This window comes from Zea mays, chromosome 1, assembly GCF_902167145.1.
Source record: "Zea mays cultivar B73 chromosome 1, Zm-B73-REFERENCE-NAM-5.0, whole genome shotgun sequence".
Taxonomy (NCBI): domain Eukaryota; kingdom Viridiplantae; phylum Streptophyta; class Magnoliopsida; order Poales; family Poaceae; genus Zea; species Zea mays.
The window spans coordinates 209,505,704-209,530,224 of record NC_050096.1 but is presented as its reverse complement, the minus strand read 5'-3'; the positions used below and the strand labels follow the sequence as shown (position 1 = coordinate 209,530,224).

At 45.6% G+C, this 24,521-nt stretch overlaps 4 protein-coding genes across 4 annotated transcripts; 2 read left to right on the top strand and 2 right to left on the bottom strand.

Annotated features, from left to right (window-relative positions):
* Nucleotides 1-7,337: 7,337 nt before the first annotated feature.
* On the bottom strand, nucleotides 7,338-10,788 carry LOC103643191 (uncharacterized). Its single transcript, XM_008666342.4, has 2 exons — nucleotides 9,919-10,788; nucleotides 7,338-7,872 (listed from the first exon to the last, which is right to left on the bottom strand). The coding sequence occupies exons 1-2, from the start codon at nucleotides 10,022-10,024 to the stop codon at nucleotides 7,604-7,606; spliced, it is 375 nt and encodes a 124-aa protein (XP_008664564.1). The 5' UTR covers nucleotides 10,025-10,788; the 3' UTR covers nucleotides 7,338-7,603.
* Nucleotides 10,789-11,449: 661 nt separating this feature from the next.
* On the top strand, nucleotides 11,450-14,520 carry LOC103643192 (Thioredoxin family protein). Its single transcript, NM_001301487.1, has 12 exons — nucleotides 11,450-11,885; nucleotides 11,982-12,046; nucleotides 12,191-12,269; nucleotides 12,371-12,389; nucleotides 12,488-12,607; nucleotides 12,976-13,045; nucleotides 13,300-13,343; nucleotides 13,584-13,625; nucleotides 13,719-13,778; nucleotides 13,891-13,958; nucleotides 14,128-14,185; nucleotides 14,304-14,520. The coding sequence occupies exons 1-12, from the start codon at nucleotides 11,578-11,580 to the stop codon at nucleotides 14,403-14,405; spliced, it is 1,035 nt and encodes a 344-aa protein (NP_001288416.1). The 5' UTR covers nucleotides 11,450-11,577; the 3' UTR covers nucleotides 14,406-14,520.
* Nucleotides 14,521-15,023: 503 nt separating this feature from the next.
* LOC100192635 (uncharacterized) lies at nucleotides 15,024-15,947 on the top strand. Its single transcript, NM_001364545.1, has one exon. It carries the CDS (start codon nucleotides 15,194-15,196, stop codon nucleotides 15,764-15,766), a length of 573 nt encoding a protein of 190 aa, NP_001351474.1. The 5' UTR covers nucleotides 15,024-15,193; the 3' UTR covers nucleotides 15,767-15,947.
* On the bottom strand, nucleotides 15,864-22,289 carry LOC541858 (kinesin-related protein 4). The gene is made up of 22 exons (NM_001305811.1): nucleotides 22,091-22,289; nucleotides 21,851-21,980; nucleotides 21,177-21,335; nucleotides 20,742-21,091; nucleotides 20,526-20,664; nucleotides 20,318-20,415; nucleotides 20,082-20,238; nucleotides 19,462-19,531; nucleotides 19,282-19,358; nucleotides 19,043-19,177; nucleotides 18,853-18,964; nucleotides 18,685-18,771; nucleotides 18,427-18,602; nucleotides 18,164-18,325; nucleotides 17,964-18,071; nucleotides 17,710-17,868; nucleotides 17,551-17,634; nucleotides 17,228-17,433; nucleotides 17,031-17,132; nucleotides 16,680-16,789; nucleotides 16,438-16,589; nucleotides 15,864-16,325 (listed from the first exon to the last, which is right to left on the bottom strand). The coding sequence occupies exons 1-22, from the start codon at nucleotides 22,147-22,149 to the stop codon at nucleotides 16,128-16,130; spliced, it is 3,030 nt and encodes a 1,009-aa protein (NP_001292740.1). The 5' UTR covers nucleotides 22,150-22,289; the 3' UTR covers nucleotides 15,864-16,127.
* Nucleotides 22,290-24,521: the final 2,232 nt, after the last annotated feature.

Genomic DNA, 24,521 nt, shown 5'->3' with positions numbered 1-24,521 from the left:
GAGGGCGCGTCGGAGCCGGAGGTGGAAGGCGATGACGTATCGGTCTCGTAGTAGACCACCTTCCTCATCTTCTTTTTCTTGTCGCCACTCCGATGCGACTTGTGGGAAGAGGATTTCTTCTCCTTACCTTTCCCTTTGTTGCGGGACTCTCCCGATGAGGCTTTCCCGTGGCTTGTAGTGGGCTTATCGCCGGTCTCCATCTCCTTTTTGGCGTGATCTCCCGACATCACTTCGAGCGGTTAAGCTCTAATGAAGCACCGGGCTCTGATACCAATTGAAAGTCGCCTAGAGGGGGGAGTGAATAGGGCGAAACTGAAATTTACAAAATTAATCACAACTACAAGCTGGGTTAGCGTTAATAATAGAAACGAGTCCGAGAGAGAGGGCGCAAAACAAATCACAAGCGAATGAAGAGTGTGACACGTGGATTTGTTTTACCGAGGTTCGGTTCTTGCAAACCTACTCCCCATTGAGGTGGTCACAAAGACCGGGTCTCTTTCAACCCTTTCCCTCTCTCAAACGGTCCCTCGGACCGAGTGAGCTTTTCTTCTCAATCACTTGGAACACAAAGTTCCTACAAGGATCACCACACGATTGGTGTCTCTTGCCTCAATTACAAGTGAGTTTGATCTCAAGAAAGAATGAGAAAGAAAGCAATCCAAGCGCAAGAGCTCAAAAGAACACAACAAATCACTCTCACTTAACACTAAAGCTTTTGTGGAATTGGGAGAGGATTTGATCACTTGGGTGTGTCTTGTATTGAATGCCTAGCTCTTGTAAGTGGTTGGAAGGTGGAAAACTTGGATGACTTGAATGTGGGGTGGTTGGGGGTATTTATAACCCCAACCACCAAACTAGCCGTTTGGTGGAGGCTGCTGTCACATGGCGCACCGGACAGTCCGGTGTGCCACCGAACACTGTCCGGTGCGCCAGCCACGTCACCTAGCCGTTGGGTTCCGACCGTTGGAGCTCTGACGTGTGGGCCCGCCTGGCTGTCCGGTGGTGCACCGGACAAGTCCTGTAGACTGTCCGGTGTGCCACCCGCGCGTGCTCTGCTCCTCTGCGCGCGCTGGCGCGCATTTAATGCGTTGCAGACGACCGTTGGCGCGAAGTAGTCGTTGCTCCGCTGGCTCATCGGACAGTCCGGTGTGCACCGGACATGTCCGGTGAATTATAGCGGAGCGGAAATCCGAACCTGGCGAGTTCAGAGTCGCTCTCCCCTGGAGCACCGGACATGTCCGGTGAATTATAGTGAAGCGCCTCTGAAAATTCCCGAAGGTGAAGAGTTTGGCTTGAAGTCCCCTGGTGCACCGGACACTGTCCGGTGGCACACCGGACAGTCCGGTGCGCCAGACCAGGGCTGCCTTCTGTTAACCCTTGCTCTCTTTGTTGAACCCATTTCTTGGTCTTTTTGTTGGCTAAGTGTGAACCTTTGGCACCTGTATAACTTATAGACTAGAGCAAACTAGTTAGTCCAATTATTTGTGTTGGGCAATTCAACCACCAAAATCAATTAGAAAAATAGATGTAAGCCTAATTCTCTTTCAATGAGCGCCATCTCCTCATTGTCGAGCTTTGAGGCATCGATTGGTTGTCTACTTGATACAGACTCCTCCTTCTTTTCCTCCATCGCTTTGAATGCGACCGGTTGTGCTTCGGACGTGGAGGGGCCATCAAGCTCGTTGATCTTCTTTGAGCCTTTGATCATCAATTCAAAGCTCACAAAATTCCCGATTACTTCCTCAGGAGTCATTAGTGTATATCTAGGATTGCCACGAATTAATTGAACATGAGTAGGGTTAAGGAAAACAAGTGATCTTAGAATAACCTTAACCATTTCGTGGTCATCCCATTTTTTGCTCCCGAGGTTGCGCACTTGGTTCACCAAGGTTTTGAGCCGGTTGTACATGTCTTGTGGCTCCTCCCCTTGGCGAAGTCGGAAGTGACCGAGCTCCCCCTCGATCGTCTCCCGCTTGGTGATCTTGGTCACCTCGTCTCCTTCGTGCGCGGTCTTTAGCGTGTCCCAAATCTCCTTAGCACTTTTCAATCCTTGCACCTTGTTATACTCCTCTCGACTTAGAGAGGTGAGGAATATAGTTGTGGCTTGGGAGTTGAAGTGTTGGATTTGGGCCACTTCGTCCTCATCATAATCTTCATCCCCTACGGATGGTACCTGTACGCCAAACTCAATAACATCCCATATACTTTTGTGGAGTGAGGTTAGGTGATATCGCATCAAATCACTCCACCTAGCATAATCTTCACCATCAAATGTTGGTGGTTTGCCTAATGGGACAGAAAGTAAAGGTGCATGTTTAGGAATGCGAGGATAGCGTAGGGGGATCTTACTAAACTTCTTGCGCTCATGGCGCTTAGAAGTTACGGACGGCGTGTCGGAGCCAGAGGTGGATGGCGACAAGGAGTCGGTCTCGTAGTAGACCACCTTCCTCATCTTCTTTTTCTTGTCACTGCTCCGACGCGACTTGTGTGAAGGGGATTCCTTTTCCTTCCCCTTCCCTTTGTTGTAGGACTCTCCCGATGGAGCCTTCCCGTGGCTTGTAGCGGGCTTCTTGGCGTGATCTCCCGACATCACTTCGAGCGGTTAGGCTCTAATGAAGCACCAAGCTCCGATACCAATTGAAAGTCGCCTAGAGGGGGGGTGAATAGGGCGAATCTGAAATTTAACAACTTAAGCACAACTACAAGTCGGGTTAGCGTTAGAAATAAATGTGAGTCCGAGAGAGGGCACAAAAACAAATAGTAAGCGAATAAGAAGTGAGACACAAGGATTTGTTTTACCGAGGTTCGGTTCTCGCAAACCTACTCCCCGATGAGGTGGTCACAAAGACCGGGTCACTTTCAACCCTTTCCCTCTCTCAAACGGTCCCTCGGACCGAGTGAGCTTCTCTTCTCAATCAAACGGAACACGAAGTTCCCGCAAGGACCACCACACAATTGGTGTCTCTTGCCTTGGTTACAATTGAGTTTTGATCACAAGAAAGAATGAGAAAGAAGCAATCCAAGCGCAAGAGCTCAAAAGAACACAACAAATCTCTCTCTCTAATCACTAGAGCTTTGTGTGGAGTTGGGAGAGGATTTGATCTATTTGGTTGTGTCTAGAATTGAATGCTAGAGCTCTTGTAAGTAGTTGGAAGGTGGAAAACTTGGATGCTTGAATGTGGGGGTGGTTGGGGTATTTATAGCCCCAACCACCAAACTTGACAGTTGGTGGAGGCTGCTGTCGACGGGCGCACCGGACAGTCCGGTGCGCCACCGGACACTGTCCGGTGCACCAGCCACGTCACCTGGCCGTTGGGTTCCGACCCTTGGAGCTCTGACTTGTGGGCCCGCCTGGCTGTCCGGTGGTGCACCGGACAGGCCATGTAGGCTGTCCGGTGTGCCACCCGCGCGTGCTCTGCTCCTCTGCGCGCGCAGGCGCGCATTTAATGCGCTGCAGTCGGTCGTTGCGCGCGAAGTAGTCGTTGCTCCGCTGTCACACCAGACAGTCCGGTGAATTTTAGCGGAGCGGATTCCCGAAGCTGGCGAGTTCAGAGTCGCTCTTACTTGGGGCACCGGACAGTCCGGTGAATTATAGCGGAGCGCCTCTGAGAATTCCCGAAGGTGAGGAGTTCAGCTTGGAGTCCCCTGGTGCACCGGACACTGTCCGGTGGCACACCGGACAGTCCGGTGCGCCAGACCAGGGCACACTTCGGTTATCCCTTGCTCTCTTGTTTGAACCCTTTTCTTGGTCTTTTTATTGGCTTATTGTGAACCTTTGGCACCTGTAGAACTTATAGACTAGAGCAAACTAGTTAGTCCAATTATTTGTGTTGGGCAATTCAACCACCAAAATCAATTAGGAAATAGGTGTAAGTCTAATTCCCTTTCACATGTCCTTCAACAAGCAATATTCTCAACATGACAAAAATACATGTCTACATGTCTCAACAGAGCAGAGCGGAGCTCAGTGCAGCTGCGCAGGGTGGAGCTCAGAGCAGGGCGGATTTCAGATTTTCAGAGCTGCGTCTATGCGGGGGCCGACGGCGCTTAGAGCAGGGCGGAGCTTGGAGCTGCGTCTGCACGGGGGGCCGGGGCAACGCGGGTGGCTTGCGGGTTGCGGGTTGCCTAGGCGGCGCGGGTGGCTTTTGCGCTTGAGGCTGCAGGATGACTGGGAGGCTGGGATTGAACGATTGAGGCTAGGGGATGGTCGGATGGGGATTGGGAAATTAGGGATTATGGTGGGCTGGTGGCTTGGTGCTTTGGTGCGCTGAATGTTACTTTGGTGGGCTGGCGCCTGGGCTCAATAATGAACTAATGGTTAATTTCGGATATCCAACGGATTATCCACGAGTGAGATTTAATATCCAAATCCATGCCCACTTTATCTCGGATCGGATACGGGTCTAACCCGTGGGTCAAAAAACATATCCATATCCTAATCCGTCGGGTTGGATATCTGCCGGATATCCAAATCCACGGATTAAATTTCCATCCCTAGTACTCATGCATATACCTGCTCACCACATTGATGACATGGGGGCGGGGGGACACAACGTCGCTTTGCCATCGTGTGACGACCGCCTCATGCTCTTCACCAGTGCTTTATGATGCGCATTGCTCCACCCTCTCCTCGCTTTGGTACGCACATAGTGCCAACCACTCTTTGCCAGGATCCCACAACCCCATTGATGCAAAACCTTGTCATTGCCGATGTCTCGTGGAATCGGGCGCCGACATGCATTACCGATGTGAAGCTTGGTCCTTCGGAGTGAAGAAGGTGAGCACTCACATTTTTTACTAGCGTTACAGATTGCTTGGTTCACATTATTATTTTCTTCGTGTGATTCTACAACATAGAATGCCAAGTGAGGGTCAGCATTAATCAAATCTGAAACACACAAACACATTTAAGGGAAGGCAGGAAGATTCGGTACTTGATTTTACCTGTCATAATCACCATTGTTTTAACAGCTGACATCGATCCATCCATTACTAGCTCAGTTGTGGAGATAGTAGGATCATTATAACTGTAATATGGATTCAAAAAAATTATGCAACAAAAATGCAAAGAAGTGTCAAGCCTGTTTTTCATCTTCCCATCAATAACACATATGATGTTTGTATATAGAGCCCATTATTGTCAGAACTATGTTCAGCCAAACATTTGGACAGTAGGTGTTGCAGAATTAAGCTATCCCCGAGCATGTCTACGAGGTTAGGGCTCCTTTGGGTTGAAGGATTATTTCCTAAATCCTGTGTTTTTCCTAGGTTTTGAACTAATTCCTATAAAATTCCTATATGGTTTATGTGAAATTCCCGCGTTCCAAAGAAGTACGCACATATAAAGATCAACTCAAAACTACGTGACACAAATTAAAGTCACCTTTGACTTGTTGTGATTATTGGCCTATAGGGATAGTAATGCTATAAACAATACATTGGAAAAGTTGCATATTCGGAATGTTACTTGAAATCATTTATTTATTATTTTGAGCAGAACCATATTTAGAAATGTGCAATACCATGATGTTTAAGATGTAACTTCTTTAATTGGATTGGGTGGCAGAGGATGAGAATGGGGAGGGAGGGAGGCGGGCCGGCCGGCCGGATGCTCCCGTCGGTGACCAAGGTGGGATAGCATGGTCCGGTAAGAAATAACCAAAAAATGGAAATGATTAAAAGGAAGTCAGAATACTATTTTAAAGGATAGATTAACTTGTTAATACATTTAGACAGAAACTAAAATCGTGAGTACGAAAGAGTACTAAGGCGATGTCAATACTATAGTGAACCAGTACTAAGGCCTACAAAATCATTACTATAGTAAATAAACCAGCGAATGTTCCAAACTTCTAAAACTAATTATTAGCCGTTAAAATTAGCCAAGAGGTTTAGAACAGGTTAGTTAATAAACCAACTATCAAATAGCTATTACTCCTGATTAGGATACCAGGGAAATTCGACCAAATGAAATGGAGGGAGGGATGTCAATACTGCTCAGTACTCGGTGTCGGTAGCAAGGCATTGGCTGAAACAAGTAGATTACACCAGTATATTCAGAGAGGCGAATTTACAAAGTCAAGGTATCACTTGACCCCAACTGCAACTCTACAGGTAGAAATTTACACTTGAACAGGATGTTTTTTTTGTTTTTGTTTTTGTCATCATTCAGGCTAACAAATTCTCAGAAAAATTGAACCACTCTTCCGCAGGCTGTACTGCAGCTAAGCCTATTATATTATATACAGTGAGGGGGTGTTTGGTTACCCCAAACTAAAATTTAGCCCCTGTCCCATCGAATGTTTGAACCTCCGTTCTGGGTATTAAATGTAGTCGGATTATAAAACTAATTTGTCAGCCGAAGATTAAAAGACGAGACGAATCTAGTCCAGTTGGTTGGGTCATGTGACCCGGGCTAAACTTTAGCCGGAGCAACAAACACCCCTGAGACGTAGCACTCGAGCTGAAGCCGGAGTTCAGAGACAACATCCTGCATCGCTCGAGCCGCGTCAGCCTCCTGGGGAAACGCGGCGGCCGCCGCCATCTCTGTTCTTGTCGCCTTCCTTGCGCGCGGGTGCCTCGGGGGTGATGAAGCACCGGAACAGGCTCGCGAAGATGCGCAGCTTGATCTGCCCGTGCCGCGGCAGGGTCCGCCTCGCCGCCTCCTGCCGCTCCATTGCCGCCGCGGGTGGCTTCTTGCTCAGGAAGGCACGGGAATCAGGGGACTGAAGAGCCATCTGCTGAGTGTGTTGTGTCTGATGTCAGAGTGAGTGACGGCAGGAGGCGAAGGCTTGCTCACTTTTATAGCCGCAGAGCAGATGAGATGCTGCTGGGGACATGCGGCGACGGGGAAGAGTGTGTGTGACAAACTTCCTTGGGGAGCAAGGAGCTCGTCTCTCAGGTTTGAAAAGGTCCCAGAATGTATTGTACCCCATCTTCTATTCCATTCACACAGGGAAAGAAAGTCCTGGCCACCACCGTGGACGAATTGTCTGTTAAAACACATCCTAATGCCTAAGGCTTATTATTGTATGGAGGCGATGATCTGACATTGACCTGAATTTATCTGTAATAAGAAACGTGATTCTCATGTGTCCATCAGTTCCCCATTGCCCAAACACTCCCAACACTAGTACAAACTTTCACAGGTTAATATAACTTTAGGCTATCTCCACCAGATCGTGCGTAGTCGTACAAAACACTATTTTACGCTGCATTGTTTACACTATTTTACGCTGCATTGTTTACATAGTGAAGTTTGAAATATGTATGTGGTGGGAGATAGGATTGGTAAGTTGCTGTTTAGAAACACACATCAGGAGTCGACCAACATATAATTCTACCTGACCCCAAATATTTCTTCATTATAACAAGTGAATATAAGACTCAGACAGCAGCCATTTAGCACACAATTGAAGAAAAACCTCCAGAATGGAATGGACAGTGGTGTTGTATCTACATGATTGCAATTGAATCAATACTGCTATAGTGAGTTGCCATAGTACACGTAAAAATGTACAATACAGACTTCCCAGTTGAAATAGTACTAGTTTACAGCTCACCCCCCCCCCCCCCCCCCCCCCAGTAGTTGTCACCTCTGCAGTTACTTGGGAGGAGGAACAACTAGTGTATAGATTAGCAATGTCAAGACGATGATAATCGCCCCGACCAAGGTGAACTGGGGGCTTGTCCACAACATCAAGTTAGATCTTTCAGTTCTCTTGATTGGATCGACCTCTTCTGACAATGGATACTCGCTGCGCCGTGGGTTCCAGGTCACGTACTTGTCCGGTGAGAAATCAGAAAACAGGGTCCTCTTCCCTTTCTTCTTGAAGGCAGACCATGCCTTGTCCCAGTCAGCAGAGGTTTCACCTGACGAGGAAGAGAAGAGATGGTTACTTTTACCGTCATAATGGTATCCAAAATAAACTAAGTAACTATGGACAGATAAGTAGTGCGATTTTTTTTCTTGTTAAAAAGGAAGGCAGGAACGGTTTCATCTTGATCAAAAAGGGAAGTAAGAAGCTTTAAAAGGTACAGTGGGGTCACACCAGCAGATTTAAATCTATACAGAAGGTTTAACTTCCTAATGCTAACTTTGTTTGAGCAATATCCTCCCTGATGACGTAGTAGATGCTATCTGATTGTCAGATTTGTTTTTTTTTTGAAACACACTATGGTTTGGTGTATTGCGACGGTTTCACAAGATGTAGCCAACGATGCCACTCGCTTCCTTTCTCCTTTCCACCAGAACTACCACCACATTTCTAGGAGGTCTTTTGCAATTGCAGACTAGAGCTACAGCTAGCCGTGTACATCCAGTTCGGGTTTTTTCCAAACATCCTGTGCAAAGGAACAATATAGAGCAATGCCTTTTGTGTTTTCAGGCTGATGGGAGCAAATTTTAGAACAGTGGCCCATCCACTCCTTGCAAGCTATCTAATCTATGGTTAGAATTTTGTTTTGCAGGAGAGCCCCGAGCCATCTACTGTTATTTTATTAGTACAGCAACAAAATTCTGGCCATAAGATGTTTCTCAGATCATACATAACCTTGTACCATAATGTAGAATAGACTTCTAAAAACAACTATAATTAAGATGGAAATTCATCAATCATCACCACCAAAAATCCACCAAAGCAAATGTAGGGATAAACAGAATCAAAGCCGGGTAGTAACTTTTTCTGTGTAAAGGGATTAGGTATACGAAGAATAGTGCAAATTCGAGTGTGGAAATCTCCGGAAAGCAGAAACACTGTTTCTTCTTCAAAACCATCATACTGCTGACATTTTTTTTTAAAAAAGAAAAGGTTTCAATTACAGTGAAGGAGAGTTTGCATCGTGTCAAAAAACCAAAAAAATGGAGTAAAAGTGTTTTGGATTAGTCAGGACCTAACTACTGGATTGTGGACTGTAAACCTCATTCAGACACACAGAAAGGGAAATGAACGCCAACATGAGGACGGTCTACAGTCTACACAACTGGTGCATCTTTGATTTTTTCTCTCTCGGCTTAATACAACTCCTTACGTGAAACTATAACGTATACATATCTTGTCTAAAGGTCGCAGACAACCACCAAAACCTGCACCGGCCTCTTGAAATTGAAGCAAACAAGCAAGCAAACAAGCAAGCAAGCAAGCAGGGCCAACTCAAATCTTAGCAGGCCCTACGCGATCAGATAAACAGATCGCATCAAGCAGGCAGTTGCGTCCTGCATAGTGCTGGGAATCTGGGCTGGGCTTTTCGGGCCAGCACGAGCACGGCCCGAAAATAAGAGCCCAAAGCACGGCCCGGCACGAAATAATATGGGCCGGGCTAGCACGGCCCGAAGGCGGGCCTGGGCCGGGCCTCAAATTCCGACCCGTCGGGCCCCCAGCACGGCACGCATAGATGGGCCGGGCTTGGGCCGGCACGGCCCAATTAAGCCCAATCTGTTTAATCTCTTTAATTTAGTAAGATATTGACTTTATATTGTTGTTATATTTAGAGTTTATGTGGTTAAATGATGCTATAATTGTTTAATATCTTTAATTTAGTAAGATATGAACTTTATATGTTTATAATATTTTGATTTTATGTGGTGAAATATACGGGCCGGGCTTGGGCCGGCACGGCCCAACGAAGGCACGACGTGGTTTAGGGCCGGGCTGGGCTACTGTTTTTACACTTCGGGCTGGCACGGCACGGCCCAAAAATTGTTTAGACTTTCTTGGCCCGAACCCGTTTGGCACGAAGCACGATGGGCTTGGGCCGGGCCGGCCCGGCACGGCCCAATTCCCAGCACTAGTCCTGCACTCCTGATGCGATGACCGGGCTACTTCTTAAACCGTGCTGGATCTCTCAGTGGCATTTCACCAAACAGTTCTACGGCAGCAGCAAGGAACTAGGCGGTGACAGAGCTACCAGATCGCGTACCTTTGTCGCTGCCGCTTTTGTCCGGGGAGCCTCGAGAGCAGCGAGGGACGAGCGCGAGGGGAGGCCGTCGCGCCAAGAACCTCCCGGAACCTAGCAGTACATCCATATATGGCTGTCCGCCAAGATTCTGCAAGCCGGACAGGAACCTCGATCAGAGAGATTCTTCCTTTTTCACTGTTCCTTTCGCCGCACCGCACGGTTTCTCTTCCTCTTCCTTATTATCCGGTTGCGGGGGAGACTCGTGGGCGGGGAGGATGCGTGGCAGGAGGGAGGGGGTGTCCGAGACAGCCAGCGGGAGAAGCAGGTTGCGCTTGCGTGAACGAAAGGTGCGGGAGCAGTCGAAGTGGGAGGCGGCCGCGGCAGCAGGAAGGACCTGTTGATCACGCACGGGGTGCACTGACTCGCGCGGCCGAGATCGGGAACTTGGGAGACGCAGAGCAAAACTTGTGGCTGCGGATAAAACAACGGAAGCTAAGGCTATCTTCTAAATTTCTCATTCCCCGTTATTTATTTCCGCCACCATAAAATATCGTTTTTTCTTTCAACCACCATAATTACCTCCCATTCCCCGTTTATTTATTTATTTGTTCATGATTAAATCATGTAACATACATCAAAGTAAGGTGTCTAATTTTTTATACAATGTTACTGATGCATAATATTGACTTGACTCCGAATGTTATTAATTAATAATGTACGTACGATTTTTCCCCTCAAAATTAATAATTGTTATCATGTTACTACCAGATCACAGACAAGCTACTAATACATGTCTGAGAAGTAACAATATTCTCGCCTTAATAAATGACTACACAAGATATTTAACCCACGGGCGACGTCTATCTAATTAAAAGAGAGAAGAAAAAAAATAAGAAAGGGACATGGATAAGCATCGGAGACAAGCTACTCAAACTCTCCACGAAGGAAATTTCATTGGCATATAATGCATGCTATCTGATGCTTCTGAATGTATAAAATAGATTACCAATTATAAATTCTATAAGAAAAATAGCCTGGTAGGGTGAGAGTACCTGTTGGGCGAGCTCCTCTCCATCCATCAGGTGCTCCATCAAGCCGACAGAAGTGGACTCCCATGGGAGGGTACTTCTGAGTTCTGAGTCTTGCCTCCGCCGCGGCGCCGGCGACCAATGTAGAGCTCTAGGTGCAAATCCATGGCAGCACTTAAGATATGGTGTCTTGCTACGAGGTATAGGTAGGTGGCCGCCGCATGAACGGAGACAGTAGCTGTCGGGCGAGTAGTGGGCCGAAGTCCGCGTCAGAGAGGAGGTCCTGCAGGTCGAGAATCCGATTTCTCTTCTCCATGGCCGGCGGCGGCCGCTACCACGAACCTCCAGCTCCAGGTCATCCGCCGCCCCGCCCACGAATGTTGAAAGGGATTTCCGCCGACCCAAAGATCCCCAGTCAAGCGGGAGTGCCAAGAGTTTGTGGGCCGTCTGTTGTCCCACATGTCAGACGCTGGCTAACTTATCACCGGTGGTCGTTACTCCATTTAACAGACCGGGCCCACCCACTCCACTTGCACTAGCAGCAGGTACACCAATCGCTTCGTCCCCGCGTCTCGCCGCGTAGGCGCCACAGAAACTCGCACGCCGCTCCCCGCCGTCCGGCCCGAGTCGCCGTCGCCGCCGAATCCAATCCATGGCTCCGCCCGCCGCACTGCACCACCGCACGCCCCTCCTCCTCCCCCGCCGCACCGTCGCCTTGGGTGCCACCGCCACCGCGCGCGCCGCCAGGGCCGCTTCTCTCGCCGTCAGGGCCCAGCCGGACACCACCGCCGCAGCCGTCTCCACCACCGCGCCTGAGCCGACGCCCGAGTTCAAGCCTCCGCCGGGGTTCAAGGCGCCCGAGCCCAAGAGGTTCGAGGTCAAGTCCGGCCAGCTGGGCAGCGTCCTCGGCGCCTCGCTCGCCATCCCCCTCCGCCTCGGCACCGGCGTCTTCGTCCTCGGGTACGCACCGCGCCTTCTCTCACCGTCCGGGCGTCTACCTCGCCTACGGGCTACAGCCTGCACCTGCTTACCTGCACGTGTCACTTCAATGTGCAGGTACTCGCCATCTCTTGTTTCTGCATCAGAGATACCATCAGACCAGTATGCACTGGAATTCGGAGGTGAGTTTATTCACAATTCTTCCATTGCAGCTATTATTACTCCTACTATATCCTTGAAATCACAAAGAATCGCACAATAAGATGCAGTTTGTGGAATACATAGCTCTGTAACGTTTACTTGTAAACATGCGTTTCTTATCGTAGCTTGGAAGGTGAAAGAGGAATCAAAAATAGGACAGTGCAAACGACCAGAAAAGCCTATCGAGATATATGAATTTGAAGGGTACAGCCTATCTTGCTTCTTCCTCCTGTTTATATCATGCTGAGTAATCATGCTGACTTGTTTCTTCTCTTCATTGTTGGTGTATTCTTGCTAATCTTCAGTTGTCCATTTTGTCGGAAGGTGAATATGCCCAGCCTCTTGCAACTGCGTTTTGCAGATGTCATTCTTCATGCACAAGAGCAATTTTGTTGTTTGTATTCACCATGGAAAAATTGCAGGTCAGAGAGATGGTAACAGTCTTGGACCTAGATGTATTATTTTACCCCTGTCCTAAAAAAGGCCCAACATTCCGACCTAAAGTCCTCGAAATGGGTGGAAAGAAACAATTCCCTTACATGGTATGCAGACGTCCTACATAAATTCTGATATTCTATTCTGTGTTAGCACTTCAGATCATATTTGGTTGCTAGCATCTCCACATCCACATCCACGTATGTTAAATATGGAAATGTGGCGTATGAATTTTATTTGATAAATAAACTTGCTCATATGATGACCACTGAGTATAACCTGTGGGCCCCTGGCAAGATAGGTTAACTTGCCCATTATATTTGATAAATAAGCTTTGATGTGTGTCTCATAATTTTTCGTCGGGGGAAGTAAGGTTGGTCATCTGAGTTTTCCCAAGAAATAAATTGCGTAATGAAATGCAAATCAGTTCTATCATTCAGTGTTAACAGTTACATAAGATGCACCTCTATTGCAGGTGGATCCAAACACAGGGGTCGCCATGTATGAATCCGATGACATCATAAAATATCTAGCTGATACATATGGTGTGTATTCAACACATCTCCTTTTCACTTTTGCTCTTAAAGGTTGATCCTCCCTATTTGTGGGGGAAAAGGCTTGTCTCGGTTTAACCCTGAGACCCCATTCATGTGGGAGCCTCACTGGATTTGTGTGTGAAAAGGATCGTATCGTTTTATCCCCTTCCTAGACCCCATTTTTGGCACTGGGTATGCCCTCTTAAAGTTTCTTCCTATAAGTGACCTTACTGACCTCACTCACTTATGCTTGTTTTTCTTAGGCGATGGAACTGTTCCAATTATGCTATCACTTGGTCTGTTGACAGTAAGTAAACAAGCACCCAGCAATTTAAAAGTATATTATATGTTTTAACCAGTGTACATATTAGTCCAAATGTACAAAAATATGTTTGAACTAAGTTCCCCCAACTATTATCGAGGAATATTTGACATATTTACACTTTGCTTTCAGTATGCTTCAGTATTTGCCTATCCGATGGGTATAATGCTTTATTTTGTGCCAAGGATCAGTTTGCAGTTTTGATAACTTTTAAATATTTTTTAGGCAATTACAGCAGGGCTTGCTACTCTTGGTCGTATTGGAAAGGTACATTGTGCAAAAACAATATAACAAGGTTCTCTGCATGTTTTCCTCTGGATGTTTGCTCAGAAACGTGTGGCATTACGTCGTTGTTTACAGGGAAATTCCTACATTGCTTCAAAAGTCCCACCGCAGCCCATAGAGATATGGGCATATGAGGTCTGAATCCTCAGCACATGAGCTCTCTTCTTAGTATACAGGTCATGGTTATGGTTTATCGCAGCATAGTGTCAGTTCTGGAGTCTGAATGGCTGATGGTCTGTTTTCGCAGGGATCTCCCTTCTGTAAATTAGTACGAGAGACGCTTGTCGAGTTGGAATTACCACATCTGCTACACAGGTATCCAAAAATACTTTAAAACCACAAGTCACTGAATGGCATCAGAATTCAGAACAGCCTGCAAGCTGTTGCTAAACTTAACCTAGTAGAATTACCACTTTAGTTCAGTTCTTCTGGACTGAGATATGTGCTCTGCAAGAGTGTTAGTAACTAGAAGTTACTCCTGCAGCTGCGCACGTGGCAGCCCCAAACGACAAGAATTTTTCAAGAAAAAGGGGCTTTTCCAGGTAGGACGCCTTGCTATAACGCTATTGATGCCTTTCGACGCTGAACATTCTTTTGATTTGCCTGCCTGGTGTGCGACATCATGTATGTGTGTGTGTGTGTGTGTTACTGTGTTGGCAGGCGCCGTACATCGAAGATCCTAACACGGGAGTCCAGATGTTTGAAAGCGCTGAAATCATAGACTACCTGAAGGCAACATATGCCCTGTACCCAAGCTCGTAGTGATGTATCAGAAATGGTGATTGTAATGTTGCGTGTAGATTCAGTTATTTCCGGTAATAAAAGGAAAAGAAATAGTGGGCCACGCATTCTGTATGATGCACAGCCGATTTTGTCTACGCAGGTCTAAACTTTGAAGCTACTTCAAATTCCTGTTTTTCCTAGTGTTTGGTTCCAGATCCTAGTTGGACACAGCGACTATGTTCTAGTTACTGGGGATAGAACGGCTCCGATTTGTGTTTAATAGTTAGAATGGAACCGCTTTGTTTTTTGTTCGGCTCTAGAGTGCGGCCCCATTTTGTGTTTGATTAGAGTGAAGCAGAACTGACAGGAAAGGAGAGGAGCGCTGGACTAACGAGCGCACAGATTCAGTCGTTTTTTAAGTCTAGAGATACAACATATTAAAGAAATATTCCATTTTTAGAGTGGCCCAGCATGCTATAAGCTGCATGGAGCGGCTCGGTTTTACTCAGTCTCTGCAACCAAACTCTACCAGTGAATGAGTGGGACTGTGGGAGTACTTCGGATTGTAGACGCGATTGGACAGTTCCCTTGTAATTCGGATCTTAAAAAATCCGTCATCAGTGAGTAGCCATCTTTTGAAGTCAGACTCAGATAGGCAAATCAAATTGTTGGTTCATGAATCAACGTCAAGAGCCAAGTGTGTGTGTGGATCAGGTCGCCGTCACCAAAGCCTTCGCCTACACACATCAGAACCACCACCTCCAGGCTTCCCAGATCCCAACAAGGGCTACCGCCCACCGGCCACCACCCCACGCGCGTCTCACGCCATGGGCAGCGCGTCGTCCCCGCCATCGCACAGGCGGTGGAGCTGGGGCTCGGCGCTGGCGGGCGCGGCGACGACGGCCGCCGCCACGGCCCTAGTGCTGTGCCGGCCGCGGGACCCGCGGTTCGAGCTCATCTCCATCAGCCTGTCCGCCTTCCACTTCCGCCCGCCGGCGGCGCTGGACATCGGGCTCACCCTCACCGTGCACGCCACCAACCCCAACGTCGTGCCCGTGCGCTACGGGCCCTCCACCGTCTCCATCCTCTACGGCGGCGCGCACCTCGGCACCGCCCGCCTCGACGCCGGCGAGCAGCCCGCCACCTCCTGCCGCCTGCTCCACCTCCCGGCGCGCCTCGACGGCGTCGAGCTCGCGCACCGCGCCCGCGCCCTCCTCTCCGACGTCGCGCGCCGCCACATGGAGCTAGACGCGGCCGTCGAGATCGCCGGCGAGGCCGCGGTGCTGCTCTGGTCCCGCCCCTTCTCCGTCCGCATCGACAGCCACATCACTGTCGACCCCGTCTTCCTGGAGGTCGTCGAGCAGGAGAACCGCTCGGAGATGCAGCTCTACCTCGCTTGAATTTTTTTTACCAACTAGACTAGAGTAGATGCGATGCCCAAAGATCATATCAAGTCTAGTCAAAAACCCTATCGCTTATCTTGTGCAGTGCTCAAAATGCAAAACCTTATCATTTGTTCGCACAATGCAATGCAGCATTCAGACTCCAGTGCAATTCTTGGGCAAATTTCTGATGCTCTACAAAAATCAGTGTCGCACAAGGCAATGATACAGATGATTGACTGGGGGAAGGGGAAATGCACTGGGGGGAGAGCCAAGGCAGCTCACCCGCCGCAGTTAACTTAGCACAAGTGCACAACAAGGACACCAAATTGATGCTCTACTAATAAAATTACACTGCACACGGGGGATGTGAGATGTCTCAGTTGATTGTCGCGAGCGGCAAGCGAGGGATCTGAGATAACTTGGATTCTTTGCTCGATTCAGATTCATACGGATGGTTCTCACGGAACTCGTTCATCAAGGTCTCCATGGGCATGGCTCGCAGCGACTCGATCGAGCCTTTGCTTGGCACGTTCGGCTCAGACCTCACTGGAGTTTCACCCGTCGGCTCGTAGTCCTGCAAGAATATATCATTTGCGGAGTTAGGGGATTAGGGTAAGCGAGGTGCCAATTGTTCAGTTACTCGGGAAGTAATTTGTTTCAGGCTTTCAGCAGATTTTCAGTCTCACCTTGTAACTGGTTTGGAAAGACTTGTCTGCGTGCATGTTGATACCGGTAGCCTGGGTGGAGTGGCTCTCTTGCAGCTTCTGTAGCTCTGCGAAGTGAGCCTCCACCATTGAGACCACTCTTGAACTAGATTTCTGTGCCTTTTCCAACAGATCTGAAGCAAATTGATATAACAAGACGCCCAGATCAGGTAGGGAACTCTAAGCGCTTGCTAGGATGAACAAATTGAGTGCCAAGAAAGTACTTTCAACGCCCTGGGCTATGTCCTTGCTGCTATTGGTGGTGTCTTCTTCAGCCACAGCTCGAGAAGATGCAACTTCCACTTCATGTTGCTCATTGTTCTCAATTGCAGTCCTGAAAAATACAACCAAACTACGTTATCGGCCATTACATAGTTTTGGGAGAGAAAAAAAGGTGCTGGCTCAAATGCTCAGGCAACACAAACTGTCCCTTGGCTGCTGTCACACACAAATTATAAGAAGTTTGTTCTTATGCACTAAAAATATGCATGGTCATGCAAAATTGTCAACAAAGTAGCCACTATTAGAGAGTGCCAAACGAATTTATTGAGATGCACTAGTATTAATCAACTTGCCTGACGAGTGCTTCAACTTCAGCAACTTGCTTTCTGCTGAGATCGTTGACAGCAGCATGTGACTTCTTCCATTGCTGAACTGCGGAGTCAACAGTGCATGCGCTGGATAAGTCAAGCGCAAATGGTTAATCGTGAAGTCAAGATCAACGGACAAGTGGACAAACAAAAAAATATCACATGAAACTGTTCAGACATACCACTCCTGAAGCATGGTTTCCATGCGGCAATGCTTGACTGCAGAAGAGCTGGAGCCAGCTTTGCAGTCATTCTCAGCCTGCTCTGCAAATGTTTCCCACTTCCTCTTAGCATCTTTTGTGACAAACTCCATGGCCGATGTGTGTTCATCCAAAAATGCCTTGTTTCCACGGGCAGCATCACCCAGAGAGCTCAATCTAACTCCCACCTGAAGGAAAGTGCATGTCAGGATCGTGTACTTGTGACCCTATATGGTAGGCACCAAGCTTTTGCCACGGACATAATATAAACGGATGCAAGAATAATATCATGAGAAAGCACCCACCAACTCTCTCTGTCGAGTAATATGTTTAGACACTAAACTGCTAATGTCCGCTAGAAGCTTCTGCTCCTCTGATTTTGATTGCTCCTGCACAAGAAGATGGTATCGGATACACACCTACAAAATTTTGCAGCAAACAAAAAAGAGGGATAAATGGTTCACCTCGTAAACCATCTGAAAATCTTCAATGCTTTTCATTTGTGCTTCATGAGTATTATTTGAGTGACTCTGCAATTTGGAGGTCTCCTCAACATACTTGTCAAAGAGCCCAATAATATAGGTAGACATTTCTTTTGTCCTGTCCAAGCTTATTTGGAAACTCTACAAAACCATGAATAACCTCCAATTAAGAGATGGCTTGATAAAATTCTACAGGGAAGAGAGAAATCATAAGACATAGTGAGTTTGTGACTGACCTCCCTTAATTGTTGAGTGAAGTGTGTCATTTCGCTTCGGTGTGTGGTTAACAATTTATGGATGTCATTAAATATATTTTGAGCCTCTCCCTCAACACAAACTAGTAGCTGTGGAAAAGGAGTACAAACAGAACAGTTAGGATCAAGTACTTGATGGAAGTAGATTTTGTTTAAGCTATACAAGCATCCAAGTTAAGTACCTGATCAAGACTACAGCAGCTTGTAGCAGACAGTGATGATATATCTTCTAGTGTGGCATTTGCACTTGCTTTATGTAGGAGGACAACATTTTGGAAAGCTTCCATATGTGACATGTATAATGATTTTGAAGCCAAAATCTTCTTTTTCAGCTCAGAAGTAGCCTTCAAATGTTAAAGCAAAAAAAGTGAGCATACAATATTAAGTTACTGAGGTAATTAAGTCCAGAATTAGGTATGCCAATTATGGTTCAGTAATAGTTTACCCTGTCATGGGAATCAACACAGGATTGGCATAAATCCTCCACAGCTTTTAGGTGCATATTTTGCTGGTCTATTGATGCATTGAGTGTATTGGAAAGAGTATCCAACTTCGAAGCAAGGTCAGTTTGGAATGTATTCACGACCGACCTGTTTGTTGCACTTAGCTTGTCTCCTCTAGCTATTTCATCATGGTCAACATCGTGTTAACATAAATGACAGCACTAATTAAGACAGTAACAGAAATACACCAAGACACTTACCAATTTTTGAATACAGTGAAGTATTATCGCGAGTATATTTTTCCAAGTCTGATCTCAGCACACAAGCTTGGTGTGTTAAAGCATTTTCTGTAACAAGAATTAGTTAAATCACTGTTAAAAATAGCGAAATAAATGTTTCCTGAAATGGACAATGTGATAAAATGTTACCTGCTTTTTTCTGCTCGGAAATTATATAATCTTTCTCCTTTAGATTATACTGTGCCTGTTTCAGATCTTCTTTTGTCGCAGAGAGTAGGTTGCTTGTGTGGTCCATACATTTCTATACAGTAAAAATCTATAAGCCTCATAATTTAGATAATAACTATAAGGTAGCCTGATTAAGGAACATGCAAGTTACCTCCGTGACTTCAAGCTTTTTGCTCAAATCAGCAGAATGTCGAAGCTCAGAATCATACTTTTCTTGCAGGTCACTAATTAGCTTCTGGTTTGCTTCCAAAGAAGCATTCATTTGTTCTATTTGATCAGCCATTGCCTTCATAAGGAATGTTTGAAGAAAACGAGTCATTTCAATGGTGAAAAAAATGAATCCCCTTCAGGTTGACTAACATTGAAACAGCATGCCATGTCAAACTCTACCTTTCGCTCATTTTCCTCCTGCTGATATCTGTCTTTAGGAATGTACACTCCAACTTTTTCTCGAGCAGCGTATACCTCTGGAAAGTAATCAAGTTTTGTGAGGGGGGGGGGGACGGGGGACTAGAACTATTGTGTCGCCATTCTGATGAGATGAATCCATTATGTGGATTCACTACTAACCTGCCTTAAGTCGGTCAATTTCACCATAAAGATCTTTAATTAATGTTGATTTCATCATTTTCTGATTTACCTGCAATAAAGAAAGATACAAATAACTGACATCAGGTGTCAAACATGAATTAAACAGCAGGAGCATGCACAATAGTGAGTTTTTGGGTTATAGATCCTTCTAGAATAACAATGGCAAAGACTTATCCAGACTGTTTCGGTATCTCTTAGAATTGAATATCTCATACGCCACAAACACAACAAGAACTAAATCAGTGTGCAATGTTGGATCAAATGAGATGACAATAATGCAATAACAAATCATAGCACAGTTTTCACCAAGAGGCCATTCAAATGCATGCATCCTATAAAACAGCATAGGCAACAACATAACTGCTACTCTACTAGCCAGTAAAAGAAGGATAAAGCGGGTGGTTGGATAAGTGAATAAAGAGTGGAAATGAAAATATGTTTATGTATATTGCTATATACATATCTTCCACTTCAACCTAGTAAAGTTTATTTTGCCTTTTCTGTCATGGCTTCAAGAATAAGGAAACAAGATTTCAAGTAGACTCATGAAGAAATAATGAGTACAAAGATTATAAACTGAGAAAGTTTAGCTATATCACCTCAGGTCTGTTCTTAATGCTCTTTGCCCGGTGTGCATAATCCAAAGTACTCAAGGTTTCTTCGAGGCAATGCACGGAGGGTGAAACAGTAGCAATAATGCAAGTCTTTGTTCTTCCTCCTAATGAATCACGCAGCAATCTTGTGAGTTTGCTGTCCCTGAAAGATAGGAGAATTTTCAGCAAGGTAACAAACAGTAATTATTGTATCTGCGACAACATGATCAGCTGCTGCTTACCTGTAAGGAACATGACCAAGGTGTTCTACCAGTGCCGTAATCACACGGCCCAGAGTAAGCAAGCTTTTATTGATTTCGCCAGCCTCCCTTGCGCGGCCCTATAGTCAAGAGGAAGTGTATTGGTTTGGAATGCAATATAATTGATGATAAGAGCCTAAGAGATGAAGATATTAAAAGTGACATTCAAGCTTGTTACACGATACAATACCTCCTTAGCTCCAGAACGGGAGATGTTCTCAGACCCAGCCAAGTCAACTAGATTCAGTTTTCCACATTTTATCAGTTCTTCTCCTTCAGGGGTTGCCTCTTTTATGTGAATAGTGATTGAGAACAGGGAGTGCGATCGACTAAAATGTTAAAAAGTGGTAATGAGCACAAGTTTGTTGTAGCAGTATAGTTCAGAAGAAGACAGGCTGAGATTGACCTGGATTGCTTGTTCAGTAATGTCTCTGCAGTGCGGCGCTTTGCAGACCCCCTTTCTAATAGAGAGAATATTTCACTTGCATTCGTGACAATTTCTTCCTCTAGACCTCGAACAAGAACTCCGCCCTTCCCATCCTCCATAAGAGGTAAGGTTTTCTTCTGTCTATCCTCAAATGTGGCCTTAGATATCTCTTCAGGTGCAAGAAGATCTGTAATTTCCTCATTGTACAGCTCAAGAAACGTGACCTTAACACTGTACTCGGTGTTCTGCCTCTCCAAAGTATCAAAGATTTGCTTCACTGCCCGAGGTATAACTCCAGCGTCAGCAGGTAATTGACCTTTTGGCCCACTCTGCAAGCACTCGAGCACAAGTAGTCATCAGCGAATGAGACAACCATGAAGCATAATACAGTCATAAAAAACAGCATAGACTTGCCTTGGCCCTCCTGCACTCGCCTTCCATGGTGTATGTTTTTCCAGTGCCTGTCTGGCCGTACGCAAATATGGTGCAATTGAAACCCTCCAAGACCTCATTGACGATAGGAATAATGGCTTGGTCATACAAGTCCTTCTGCTTTGCTGTCGGTCCAAAAACCTGGGAATAGAATGAAGGCACTGCATGTTACAGCTCTGCACCTGGCAGCCAAACCTGAAACAAAATAAGGCTTTGTGCCTTTGTGGTGCAGCTTCCACTAGCTTTTGATGGTAGCTTACCATGATTGCATCACTGTCTTGCACTGCTTTTAGCACAGAGCACTTATACTAGCATGAGTATTGTATATTTTATTGTAGTCAAACATGACTGTTTAAATTCACAGGTTAGGCGCTACCACTACAAATTGAGCTTGTTTGGATGCAACCAACACCTCTAATTGTTAAGCAACCCTAGGTATCAAATGTCCCCAGAGTCAATCAGGGGAACGAACACAAAATAATACTGGTGGGGATTCGCTAAGCGTTGACAAGTTTTGAAATGGTCACACTGAAACTGAGCTAGCCACAGCCTCGTCGCAGTAAAATCAAATGCAACCAAACAAAGGAATGGGAAAACGCATCCTGTCACTGAAACTCCCAGATCTCGGGTTACAAATGAGGTAGGGGGCAGCAGACCTTGTCGAAGGTGAAGACCCGGTCGAACTGCTTCCCGGCGATGCTCTGCGTGACGGCGACCTCCCGCTGGTAGTCGTTGCAGGTGATGACCTGCGGCGCGTTGCTTCGGACCTCATCGTCGCTGAACGGCCTGCGGAAGCGACCACGCGGGGATCAGGGCGGCGGATCGAGGAACCGACATCAACGACGCACGCGCGTGAGAGAGGGAGTGAGAAGTCGACGGCTGCCCGTGGCACCTACCTGCAGCGGAGGAGGACCTGCACGTTCACCGCCTTCTCCTTGTCCAGCCGCGACGACATGGCGCACGCGACGGCGAAGAGCGGCTGGCGGCGGTGGGGAAGGGAGAGGGAGAATTCGAAATGTCAGCGTCCAGAGGGGGAGGAGCGGGGTGCGGTGCGGGTGGGGGAGAGGGAGAATTCGAAATTTGGGGAGTTGCCGCAGCAGCGAGATGCGGATGCGGTGCGGCGGATTTATGCTATGCGGCCGTTGGATGGGCTACGCTCGAGGTGTGTGAACTGGGCTCGGCCCAATAGGCCTGTTAATGTGGTGGCGCAGTAGGCTTGTTAATATGGTGACGCACTGGCCCTTCGGTTTGATGTCTCAAGTAAGGGCTAGTTTGGAAACCCATTTTTCCAAGGGTTTTTCGTTTTTCCAATGAAAATTAGTTCATTTTCTTCTGCGAAATTGAAAATCCTATGGAAAAATGTTGTTGCTAAACTAGTCCTAAACGTTAAAATTATTTTTTCATTTTTTTATTAGAAACCGAACCGAAAATGATAACTCAAAAAACAGAAACAAAATCGATAATTTGAAAATATTGGAAACAGAAATTCGGTACGGAAAGTATACTGATAATGATCGGAATTTAAATTACGATCAGTAGACATAAAGTACTAATATAAAACTATCTCAATATAACAAGATCATAATTACCACAAAGTTGAAAATATAATAAAAATGTAATAATTTTAGAAAGATCATAAGTTCATAATTCACATGCATAACAAGTTCACATACTCACAATTCATAAGTTGACAAATTTACAAAAACTACAAGTTCACAATTCACAATATAACAAGTTCACAAAAATTCTAATAACCGATTCAGTTTCCGAAAATTACCCTTACCGGTGAATTCAATAAAAAAATATGAAACAATTTTTAGAATTTCAAAATCGTTTTCATCCCCACCAGGCTTTGTAATCCTGGAAAATTTCGAGATCTAAATTCCGTAAATTTCGACTAATTTCGATAACCAAATAAAACGGTTAATAAAACGTCACACCGATTTTATACTAATTCAAATACAAAATTTCGATAGACGGGTTTGTTTCAAAAAATGATGTTATCGATGAATTCAATTAGAAAAAAATTGAAAATGATTTCCAGAATTTCGAAAAATATCAAAACTATTTTCTTCCCCACGAGAATGCAGTGTGAACTGGAAAATCGCTAGAGGAGGGAGGCGAAGTACCTACGTGTTGTGATCCTATATAGAGAATTAGAGATGGCAATGGGTAAATACCCACCGGGTATTACTACCACATACCCATACCCACGACACAAAAAAACCCCATCGGGTCACCTATATACACTGGTGGGTATGGATTTATCCCCATACCCATGTGGGTATGGGTCACCCATCGGGTCACCCGTACCCACAAAAATTAAACATCTATCAAAATATTATACTATACAAATGTCAAGTATATCCATATAAATACCATTACAAAATTTTCTAGCATCATTTAACCATCCATTCAACACACCAAAGATAATTGGATAAAATAGTAACACTAGGATAGTACTACATAGCACATTACATGTTCCATTACATGGTCATTAAATTGTCGTTAAGCCTTCTATGACATTATGGTCTAAAAGGTTGTTAATAGTAAAAAATATGGATGACTAAAGTCCAAGTTCATGCTTGGGCTAAGTTTATATTGGGTATTTTATACCCACGGGTTAACGGGTATGGGTAAAGGCGGAACGTTCTAATACCCGTTTACCCATTGAGTGAAGATTTTTGCCCAATAACAGACCCACGGGTAGAATATTTAGCCCACATACATACCCTAATGGAGTAAATACCCATCGGATATCGGGTCGCGGGTATCTATTGCCATCTCTAATCCTATATCCAATAAATTATCTTTAAATACAACAGGTTATTGATTGGCAACAATCGTGTTGAAGAAAATGGCTGTCGAAACAGAATAGGTACTAGAACTCACGTGTTTTATTATTGAGTAAGGGCTTGTTCGTTTTGGTGATAATCCACATGTATTGGGTGGGATTGAGCCGGTTTAAATCTATAAAAGTTAAAATATATCTCAATCCCACCCAGTACACTCCAATACACATGTAATATCAATAACCGGATAAGGCCTAAGTGAACCGAATACCGACAACAAACTTAGCCCTGTTTGGGACCATAATTTTTCAAAACTGCATTTTTTTAAATACTGTAGTATACTTTAGTCATGATATTACTATAGTTTACCATACTTTAGTTTTTGAATACTAATATATCATGGTGTTTGGGAAAAAATTTGGTTGAGACCAATCGACCAGAGCGGGATCGGGCGTCGACGCTCTCTCTACATTCAAAACTGCAAAACAAGTGTAGTATTAACAATACTGCAATTTAATATACAAATTTCAAATGA

What these genes read in the sequence shown, in the direction of transcription:
- LOC103643192 (NM_001301487.1), top strand. Translation starts at nt 11,578, where the DNA reads ATGGCTCCGCCCGCCGCACTGCACCACCGCACGCCCCTCCTCCTCCCC. An exon ending in TATCACTTGGTCTGTTGACA is followed by an intron (nt 13,344 to 13,583) that starts GTAAGTAAACAA and finishes AATATTTTTTAG; the next exon opens with GCAATTACAGCAGGGCTTGC. An exon ending in AGAAAAAGGGGCTTTTCCAG is followed by an intron (nt 14,186 to 14,303) that starts GTAGGACGCCTT and finishes CTGTGTTGGCAG; the next exon opens with GCGCCGTACATCGAAGATCC.
- LOC103643191 (XM_008666342.4), bottom strand. Translation starts at nt 10,024, where the DNA reads ATGGATGTACTGCTAGGTTCCGGGAGGTTCTTGGCGCGACGGCCTCCC. An exon ending in CAAAAGCGGCAGCGACAAAG is followed by an intron (nt 7,873 to 9,918) that starts GTACGCGATCTG and finishes CTTCCTCGTCAG; the next exon opens with GTGAAACCTCTGCTGACTGG.
- LOC100192635 (NM_001364545.1), top strand. Translation starts at nt 15,194, where the DNA reads ATGGGCAGCGCGTCGTCCCCGCCATCGCACAGGCGGTGGAGCTGGGGC.
- LOC541858 (NM_001305811.1), bottom strand. Translation starts at nt 22,149, where the DNA reads ATGTCGTCGCGGCTGGACAAGGAGAAGGCGGTGAACGTGCAGGTCCTC. An exon ending in CAGGTCCTCCTCCGCTGCAG is followed by an intron (nt 21,981 to 22,090) that starts GTAGGTGCCACG and finishes TCGCTTCCGCAG; the next exon opens with GCCGTTCAGCGACGATGAGG. An exon ending in GGGTCTTCACCTTCGACAAG is followed by an intron (nt 21,336 to 21,850) that starts GTCTGCTGCCCC and finishes TTCTATTCCCAG; the next exon opens with GTTTTTGGACCGACAGCAAA.